The 10,393-nt window shown below is 36.9% G+C and overlaps 1 protein-coding gene across 1 annotated transcript; it reads left to right on the forward strand.

Annotated features, from left to right (window-relative positions):
* Positions 1–3,779: 3,779 nt before the first annotated feature.
* LOC113309028 (uncharacterized HTH La-type RNA-binding protein C1527.03-like) lies at positions 3,780–8,196 on the forward strand. The gene is made up of 5 exons (XM_026557459.1): positions 3,780–4,210; positions 4,324–4,414; positions 5,977–6,060; positions 6,226–6,346; positions 8,035–8,196. The coding sequence occupies exons 1-5, from the start codon at positions 3,816–3,818 to the stop codon at positions 8,052–8,054; spliced, it is 711 nt and encodes a 236-aa protein (XP_026413244.1). The 5' UTR covers positions 3,780–3,815; the 3' UTR covers positions 8,055–8,196.
* Positions 8,197–10,393: the final 2,197 nt, after the last annotated feature.

A 10,393-nucleotide genomic window follows, 5' to 3' on the forward strand; every position in this document is an offset into this window, starting at 1 on the left:
AATCAATCAAAGCTTTCATTGCTCAGTGCGATGTTTGTCAACGAAATAAAACTGAAGCTATATCACCACCAGGATTATTGAGTCCACTTCCTATTCCTTCTGATGTATGGATTGATATTTACATGGAATTTATTGATGGATTTCATCTTTCTGATCGCAAGAACGCAATTTTGGTGGTTGTTGATCGTTTAACCAAGTATGCACATTTCATACCTCTCACACACCCATATTCTGCTAGTTCTATTGAGGAAGTATTTGTACGTGAGATTGTTCGACTTCATGGGATGCCAAGAAGTATAGTCAGCGATCGTGATCCCATTTTTATGAGCAACTTTTGGAAAGCTTATTTCCAGCTTCAGAATACTCAGCCGTGTCGCAGTTCGGCTTATCATTCTCGGAGTGATGGTCAAACTGAAGTCACAAATAGAACATTAGAATGTTACTTGAGGTGTTTTGCTGGTATGAAGCCGAAGGATAGGTCGAAATGGATTCCATGGGCTGAATGGTGGTATAATACAAGTCATCATTCTGCCATTAATATGTCTCCTTATCAAGCTCTTTACAGTCGCCCACCACCAACAATCTCAGCTTATCTACCGGGAATAACTTCAGTGCATGATGTGGACGTAAATCTTAAGGCCAAGGATCATACACTCAAGTTATTAAAATCACATCTCCTTGATGCTCAGGAAAGAATGAAAGCATACACTGATGCTCATCACACGAAACGAGAGTTTTCTATAGGAGATTGGGTTTTTCCTCGTCTACAACCTTATAGACAACGCACTGTTACTAACCAATCATTTTCTAAACTTTCACCAAGGTTTTATGGCCCTTTTCGTGTTCTTGAAAAGATAGGTTCAGTGGCATATAGATTAGAGCTTCCAGTAGAAAGTCGCATTCATCCTGTATTTCATGTTTCTCAACTAAAACTGAAATTGGGAGCAACTAACTCTGTTCAACAGATTCTCCCATCTGTTATTGATTATGATAAGTGGGATACAGAAGCTGTTTTGGATCGACAAATGTACAAGAAAGGGTCTTATGCTGGAACTAAATGGTTAGTCAAATGGATGGATCACCCCAATGATGAAGCGACATGGGAGGATGCAGATGAGTTGCTTCTTCGTTTTCCAGAGTTTAAGGCTTGAGGACAATACGTTTTTCATCCAGGGAGGGATGTTGCGATGCCAATTCCAAGTTAGCTTAGTTACCTTAAATAGCTTTTCTATTTTTAGCTTGCTTTAAATTCCTAGTCTAGTTTAAACTCTATTTTTAGCTTTACTTGTTTCACAAGTACGAGAAGATATAAATACTTCTATTCAGCCCTGTTAAAATTTAAGAATTAATACGAGAAAAATCTTCTTCAATCTCTTCTAGACTTCTTTTCTTCTTCTTAATCCTCTCATTCTCTTAATTCTTCTTATTATCCGGGTTCTATACCTATTTCAGTCACGTAAACCTAGTGTTTTGGTCTAGAACCCTAACATCTGGTTCAGAGCAGGTTTTCCTGTACCTATTTTTACACCATTTTTTTCTTCTTCCAATGACGTATACAGATGATCTTGCTCACCTACAACAGAGTATTGATGGTGTTATAACCAAACTTGGTACACTGGTTGAGACTATAACCAAAGATCGTGAGTTGGATGAAACTGCAGTTAAGAAACTACGTGAAGAAGAAAAATTAGCTTGAGAAGACGATAGAGTTAACCGTAAAATTGATCTCGCTGAACATGAAAAATCTCTTACCACTGGATTAACTAAAGCTTTCCGTGATGTGCTTCAAGAACTCATTCCTCATCTGAAAACAACAGAAGATATTCCTCAAACTAATACCAATCGTAATACACATAATAATGGTGGTGGAATTCTTGACACCCCTCCTCGCAATCCACCAGTTCACCTGAAATTTGCTTCTTTTGATGGTGATGACGCTGACGGTTGGTTATTTCAAGCTGAGAAATATTTTACTTGGTATACTATTGCTAACAATATGGAGGTCTCACTGGCTGCTGCTCATCTTAAAGGAGATGCTAATGCATGGTTTCGTTTGAAGCGAACTACAGTCGTCAACCTACAATGGCCCCAATTTTATTCTCTGGTGCGTGAACGATGCTCTCCTGAAAAGTTTATTGATGCTAAAATGGCCATCAACACAATTAAGCAAAAAGGTACTGTTAAAGAGCATATTCCTGCATTTGAACGTCTTTTGAACTTTGTTGATTTTTCTGAATCACACTTGATTAATCTGTTCATCCATTCCTTAAAACCTGAGATTGGTTCTGTGGTGAAGTTATTTGAACCAACAACGTTGGCTTCAGCTTTTAAGAAGGCACTTAATCAGGAAGAAGTTTTGTTGATATCCCCCAAAGTTTTTCCTAGGACCAACCAGTTCAGATCACCTATAGCTCCTACCAATCCTCATATCAAGAGAAATCCTTTACCAGCTGGTGTTAAACGACTTACTTGGGAAGAACAAAAAGAAGAGGTCTTTGTTTTAATTGTGACCAATTTTATCAGCCTGGTCATGTATGCGAGAAGTCTAGACTGTTATTATTGGATATTCCTACGGATTCAGTGAATACTGATGCAGCTTATGATGAGACAAGCCAAGATACTGATGCAGATGTCATTCAAACCTACCGAGGATTTGGAACCAAAAATATCTTTGAATTCGTTAGTAAGTTCTTCTTTTCCTAGGACTATGCGTATTTTGGGTTACACTAAAGATCAGCCTTTTTTAACATTGATTGACTCTGGCTCAACCCATAATTTTCTTCACCCTAAAATTGCTAAGCAATGTGGGTATTCTACACAATCTGCAGAGGCTGCCTTACAAGTTACCGTTGGTGATGGTGCTCAAATACAGACTCGTGGATTTTGCAGTAATATACTGGTGAAACTTCCGAATTATTCTTTTTCCACAGATTTTCATCTTCTCGATATCAGTGGTTGTGATGCTGTTTTAGGAGTTCAATGGTTACGCACATTAGGACCTATTACATGGGATTTTTCAAAGTTAGGAGATTGGGTTTTTCCTCGTCTACAACCTTATAGACAACGCACTGTTACTAACCAATCATTTTCTAAACTTTCACCAAGGTTTTATGACCCTTTTCGTGTTCTTGAAAAGATAGGTTCAGTGGCATATAGATTAGAGCTTCCAGTAGAAAGTCGCATTCATCCTATATTTCATGTTTCTCAACTAAAACTGAAATTTGGAGCAACTAACTCTGTTCAACAGATTCTCCCATCTGTTATTGATTATGATAAGTGGGAACCAGAAGCTGTTTTGGATCGACAGATGTACAAGAAAGGGTCTTATGCTGGAACTAAATGGTTAGTCAAATGGATGGATCACCCCAATGATGAAGCTACATGGGAGGATGCAGATGAGTTGCTTCTTCGTTTCCAAAGTTTAAGGCTTGAGGACAAGCCGTTTTTCATCCAGGGAGGGATGTTGCGATGCCAATTCCAAGTTAGCTTAGTTACCTTAAATAGCTTTTCTATTTTTAGCTTGCTTTAAATTCCTAGTTTAGTTTAAACTCTATTTTTAGCTTTACTTGTTTCACAAGTACCAGAAGATATAAATACTTCTCTTCAGCCCTGTTAAAATTTAAGAATTAATACGAAAAAACTCTTCTTCAATCTTTTCTAGACTTCTTTTCTTCTTCTTAATCCTCTCATTCTCTTAATTCTTCTTATTATCCGGGTTCTATACAGATGTGAAGTCAGCATCTACATCCTCATCAAAAGCTTCTTGTAATCATAATGATAATAACTTTAATTGTACCTCTAATGGTGCGAGAGTAATGAGGGTTACGGAGAAGGAACTATCACAACAGCAATCTTCATCAGCTGGGGTATCAGTTGAAAATCCCCAAAAGAGTTCTTCTGGAACACCAGCTTCTACTGTTCCCGATCCTTCAGTGAAGGACTCTTCACACAAGATGAATAGTTTGGAAGGAGGATCAAAGGGAAGAGATAGATTTACACCCCAACAAGATCAAAAATCCCATCAGCGTAATTCTTTCTTCAGGAGGGGACCCCATCCTCCTGGATATTCGCCTGGTTCTTACCGTCAAAATCATATTTCTCATCGCAGCTTTAATGTTAGAGATGCTCAGCAGCATCAGCAGATGCAGCCGACAACGATCAACCATAATTTGTACTTCACAATAGCAAAGCAGATAGAATACTACTTCAGGTTTATTTAAATAACTGCAATTTTTAAAACTGATGAATTTCTTTAGCTAATGATCTTCATTATTGTTTTGAGGGGATTTAGTTTCTTATGCATCCCTTATTTGTTACTTCCAGCCCAGAAAGTTTGTGGAAAGATATTTTCTTGCGGCAACACATGGATGAACAAGGCTGGGTTCCTGTTTCTGTAATAGCAGACGTCCACCAAGTAAGTTATCTATGGATTAACGTAAAAGTTTTTTGTGGTTGGTGGTAGTGGTTTTGTTTTAATATGCAAAACTTAGTATATGAGAATTAGTAGATGTAATGTGTTTATGTTCCGTAGGTCTTACTGATTTGATTGATTTGGCCTTTGTGACCTGTGTAGATTAATGCTTATTCTAATGTAGATTGTTTAGTTGACGTAGATCAATTTATGAGCCTGGCTAGGGGAGTCTTGTCAGCTTCCGGCATAGTTGATAAAATCTGCTCAACCGTTTGTTTCCTTCTTGAGTTTTGTATCTCAGTTTACTTTTGAAAGTACTAGGTTAAAAAGAGATTTTAACCTGTGAGGTATACCATATACTATGAAAAGAGATAATCTTGTTGTCCCGATTGGAAATGTAAATCCGTATATGGTACTTTTTATCTATCATAAACTGAATCGAGTTGAGTTAATAGTGGCTCAGCAAAGCCTGCTGATACTCGTATACTGAGCAACCGAAAAGGGCTGCGTGAAGGATATGAAGTTATTTATCCTCGGCAGACTTACCTTTTTAAGTTGCATATTCCCTATAGTTAGTATCAGTTTGTTAAGACCCCCCATATAATTGCTTAATTAGCTCTTCTACGAAGTGTTGTGCATAACCACTTCCCTGTATGTAGTTCTGTACGGCTTACAACTCTCAGTATCATTTATGTTTTGAGATACGCCAATACCATGGAACATAATTCTAAAGAATCTTCACGCTGATTTCCACTTTTGCTGTTTTATTTGAAAGCATTAACGCTCATTTGGAAAAAATTATCCATGGAAATCAAATTGTACATTGTGTATGCTTTCCAAGTATTAGTTCTGTTGCGGACGCCAACTTTTTTGAAATTTGCTAGTTGTAAATTCTAACTTCACAGCTAGACTTGATTGAGCTTATTGTTAGCATGGCGTGCTCTTTAATTTGGTTATATCATTATAATTTTGCTTCTGCTGCTATTATGAAGCACAGTTAAGCAAAAGCTTTCTCTTAATGTATTATGCTATTCTATTAAGTCCAGTAGTACTTTGCTCGTATAAGAAATCTTACATCCGATCGGCTTTAATCCTCTTAAGGACATATCAGTGCAAGTTTAAACTCGTTAATTGTTTAAACGTTTCTTGTCGCTTGTTGGTGGTTTATGCCTTCATATTTTCTTCTCTGTATTTTATGATGAGTAGATAGAGGGCAATAACATTGCGTATGATTAGTATCTTGAATGCATATCTTCTCTGTATGGACTGCACATGAAGGCATCATCACTTTTATGTTTTTATTTGATTGGGAGCCTACAGTTTTCCGACTACTAAGTGACTTATTTTATTTCTCTACCACTAGGCAATTCATTTGTTCAACCTTATAAGGATTCTTCGTCAAACCTAGTGTCCTTAAGTGCCCAGCTACATTTTTGTTTTCCTCCTTGTATTATTACCTTATTTTGGTTATACAGCTTCAAATGCATCATTTTCATCATTCAATTTCTTCTACTTTTTCTTTTTTCTTTTTCGTCGTGTTCATGCAGAAACGTCCTGATTTGTAGGTTGAGCAATTAATGAAAGGAATTCCAGACAATCATAAATATATATTGCAAGCACTGAAAGCATCAAAAATCGTAGAGACCAATGTAAGTGCATATTAACCTCGAGGGTCCTACAACATGAACAAAAAAACAATACTTTCTGCTTTAAGTTGTTCGTCTTATACGTTATTCTTAGTTTCATTTATTTTCTCGAGTGGCTGTTGAACTTTTCATATCTAAGGTGCTCATCTATTTTGTTTCTTGATGCAGGGTGATAAGATAAGGAAGCGCTATGACTGGATCAAATGGATCTTGCCTAAAGATGGGAACTCCACAAACTCAGAGATGAACAACCATTTGCGAAGTTCCAATGAGGAGGGGACAAGTGAAGGTACTCTTTAAGCAGTTTCTACTATCCAAAAGCATAAACGAGAGTGTGTTGTGCTAGGGTAGTTTCTATCCTGATAGATGTTTTGGTTGAATATGGTGAAAGAAGTGAGAATTGGTGAAGGCATTTACTATAAGCATTGCATTGTTGTTCGATGTTTATCAAAAAACGAAAAATAAAATTATATAGTCTGTGGTAGTACTATTTGGTCATGGGTTGGATGCATTTTGTGGCTTAGTGATTACTGATGGTGGGTGAGTAGCAAATTTTGAAGTTACTCTCCTATCAATCCATAGGCTATTTTTACTTTTGGGTCATATTAAATCCGGGAAGGTAGGCACAATTACGATAATAGCAACACCCTTCTAGAATTTTTGTGGTGTGGTGTTTCATATCCTGAGAAAGATACAATCTCTCTCGACTCAGCTAACTTTCTCTTCTTCTCTTTAAGTTGTACAAAACTAGGGTTGTTTTTCCAAGTCTCGAGGGAACATGTTTTTTTTATCCTGTATGGTTTAAGTCCACTACCGGCATGCTCGAATTTTTATAATAGAATGCCGGTACTATAAACCGGCATACAATGCAACCAAATGTCTATGCCGGTACTGGTGATAAATTCATAAACTCTCATGTATGTTTTTAGACTACTACCGGCATACACGAATAGTTATAAATGAGTGCCGGTACTAAGAACCGACAGGGAATTCGACCCAAATTCTATGCCGGTATCAAAAATTCAGTTTCTGGTGAATCTGCGGAGTGAAACCGGCATTGCATTCATCCTAGATTGAATGCCGGAAGGTAAAATCGGCACCGTATTCATACATATTTCAGTGCCGGTAATCACTGAAACTCAACTGTTTCAGTTAGGGTTTGCGATTCTAACCTAAACCCATTGCTATAAATCGATTAAAACACTCATAAAGTAGTTTAAAATCACTTACCTTCTCACAAAAGCCATGGTTGCGAGAGGTTGATTGTCAGAATCCGCTGCTTGTTCTTCTTCTTGCTCTTGAGCAATCTTAGCAATTTTTGTTCCTGTTTTTGTTGAGCAATTGATTTTGAGTTTGATTGGGCATTCGTTTTCTTTCGTGGAGACATTGTTTATGATTCGGGTAGGTTAAGACGAAGAAATTTTTGAATCGACGAAGAACGGATGAAGAACGATGAAAAAAGATGAATTTTTTTCTTCAAAAACCTAAACCTAGGTCAGTGCCGGTACTGAGAAGAATGGGGATATGTGTTTGGTTTTTAGATTTTAAGTTTTAGGGGAAAGGGTATAGTAGTCTTTTCATAATGTTTTTTAATTAATCAAAGGGTATTTTAATATTTTCATACACAAAAATCACCCCTTAGCACACACCATGGGTTGGGGGAAGTAATCCATATCGCCCAATTCCTTTTTTTATCTCCCAGTTAATTGTTCTTTTAAAATCTAAGGTTTCTTTTCATCATATGGAATCTTTTACGTATTCACATGCTTAGTTCATACTCAGTATTCATTTAACCTATGTCGATAGGGTAAAATCAATAAAATACTGATTCAGATCGGGTTTTATACTCTTTTTTCTTTATTTTTTGGTTCATTTCGTTTGAGTAGCTTCAGTCTTCAAGTAATGTTTAGATAATTGCTTGTGCTTCTTGCATTGTTTTTGTTGTTGCTCAGTTTTCTCTTTTTCTATTCACTGCAGGTAATAAAGTGAAGGCTTGACTAAAAGAGTTTTCTGCATGGGACAAAATCGAGGATCTAAAAATGAGTTTCAGAAATTTTACTTGCAAACTGCCGAAAAAAATGGAAGTGCATGATCAACAAATGGTAGTTGCTGATATGAAGGTATATATATATACACATATTCATGTTGTTAGAGGACACCCTAATTTTTATGAAAGAGAAATTGAATGTTCTTGATATTTGTCGAAATATACACGGTATCTTTGATATCTTAGATATTATTCTCATATATTTTGTGTATTCATTAGGTTATATTTTCGGTTATTTTGTTTCTTTTTATTATGGCTGTAATCCTGTTGTAAGCTGTTGTAATCTCTTTTATTATGGATGTATTCTTGTATAAGAGTCTGTTGTAATCTCTTGGTTTGATACAATTGAATATAGAGAAAACCATTCCAGAATCATCTGTGTCATGACAAACTTTGTCATGGTATCAGAGCCAAAATCGATCTGAAATCCTTTTCCGATGCAAATCAAAACCAGAGTTGTGAGGTATCCTTTTTCATATTGATCCTGTTTTTTATTTACATATCCTAGTTCAGAAATCTTGTTTTTTTCTATCATGTCTCGTGAAGATATCCAACCCATTACTGTCAAGCTAGATGGTACCAACTATAATCATTGGTCCTTTTTGATGAGAAGTTTTCTCAAAGGAAAGAGCTTGTGGAAGTATATTGATGGCAAAGAGAAGTGTCCTAAACCAAGCAGCACTCAGAGTAAGGATACACCATTAAAAGATCCTATGGAAGAATGAGAAATCAACAATCATAGGATCCTCACTTGAATCGGCAACACAGTGATCAATTCTATTAGTATGCAGTTAACCATCTTTGACGTAGCAAAAGAAACGTGGGATTTTCTCGAGAAAAGGTATACCCAAATTAATTTTGATCAAAGGTATAAGCTCGAACAAGACATTCGTTTGTTGAAACAACAACATGATCAGACTGTGACTGACTTTCATTCAGAGATGTCACTCATTTGGAACCAACTGGCTCTCATGGAACCAAAATGGACAACTGACATAAAGTTATGGCAGAAATATAGAGAAGAGTCTCGGACTGTCCAATTGTTGATGGCGTTAAGAGAAGAATTTGAATCATCCAGAGCGTTAATTCTCCATCGATCTCCTCTTCCAACAGTTGAAGTTGCACTTTCTGAACTTATTGCTGAAGAAACTCGTAAAGGAATCAAAGCAGATGTTGCAACCTTGTTTGTTCTTCCTTCAAGTTTTAATTTTCAAAGAAATTCTTCATCCTATCGTGACTTGTCTCAAGTGCAGTGTCACAACTGTAAGAATTTCAGACATTTCGCAAAGAACTGCACACTGTAACCAAGTGTACCAGCACAAAACCTTGCTCAGAGTCTAACAAGTCAGAAGAGCATACCAACAGGCACACCTCAATGTAAGTATTGCAAGGCTTTCGTACATACTGTGCATAATTGTACGTCTCCATCATCCAGAAATATGAGAGAAAAGAGAAGAACAAATGTTGCTCCTTCACAATTTGCTGGTCCTATCACTGCTACACCAGTATTGGAGCAATCACATGAATCAAACAACAACCTTGCTAAGATTCAGGAGATGCTTAAACAAACACTCTCAATTGGTAACAATTCTACAGCAGCTGCTGCTCTCTCGGCTCCCTCAGGTATATTTACAACCGATTGGTTTCTAGATTTCGGTGCCTCAAATCATATGACATTCAATTCTACATTTTTTGAGAGCATGCATCCTATTGTAACACTGAAAATTCACACAGTAGATGGATCAAAATTAACTGCCAGCCATATTGGGCATGTAAAGGTTACAGATAAGATACAAATATCAGATGTTCTATTTGTTCCTCAAATCAAGATGAACCTTATTTCCATTGGTAAGCTATGTAATCAAGGGTTTAACATCTTTTTCTTTTCATCTGGCTGTGTTATATAGGATTCCAAGACAAAGAAGGCAGTTGGGATAGGCCGTAGAGTTGGTCGCTTGTACCTGCTAGAATCTCTTGCTATTCCCAGACAATCTAAGAACTCTATTGTTGCAGCTGTTGCGTCCACTTCTTCTACTTCAGAGTCCTCTCCTTTTATTTCTTGGAACACTAAGTTAGGCCATGTCTCTTTTTCCCGTCTCACATATATGATCAATGAAGGATTATTAGGCAGTGTTCCTATAGACAGAGATCCACATTGCATTGCTTGTAAACTTGGTAAACAATCTGCTCTTCCATTTAATAAAAGTAATTCTATTTCTCATGCACCTTTTGATCTTGTTCACTCTGATGTTTGGGGAAAAGCTCCCATTGCTACTAAGGGAGGAGCTC

This window comes from Papaver somniferum, chromosome 9 (assembly GCF_003573695.1).
Source record: "Papaver somniferum cultivar HN1 chromosome 9, ASM357369v1, whole genome shotgun sequence".
NCBI classification, from domain to species: domain Eukaryota; kingdom Viridiplantae; phylum Streptophyta; class Magnoliopsida; order Ranunculales; family Papaveraceae; genus Papaver; species Papaver somniferum.

Excerpts from the sequence above, each read along its gene's own strand:
- LOC113309028 (XM_026557459.1), top strand. The coding sequence starts at position 3,816 with ATGAGGGTTACGGAGAAGGAACTATCACAACAGCAATCTTCATCAGCT. Across the intron at positions 4,211-4,323 it reads CAGATAGAATACTACTTCAG|CCCAGAAAGTTTGTGGAAAG; the intron begins GTTTATTTAAAT and ends TGTTACTTCCAG. Across the intron at positions 4,415-5,976 it reads TAATAGCAGACGTCCACCAA|GTTGAGCAATTAATGAAAGG; the intron begins GTAAGTTATCTA and ends CCTGATTTGTAG.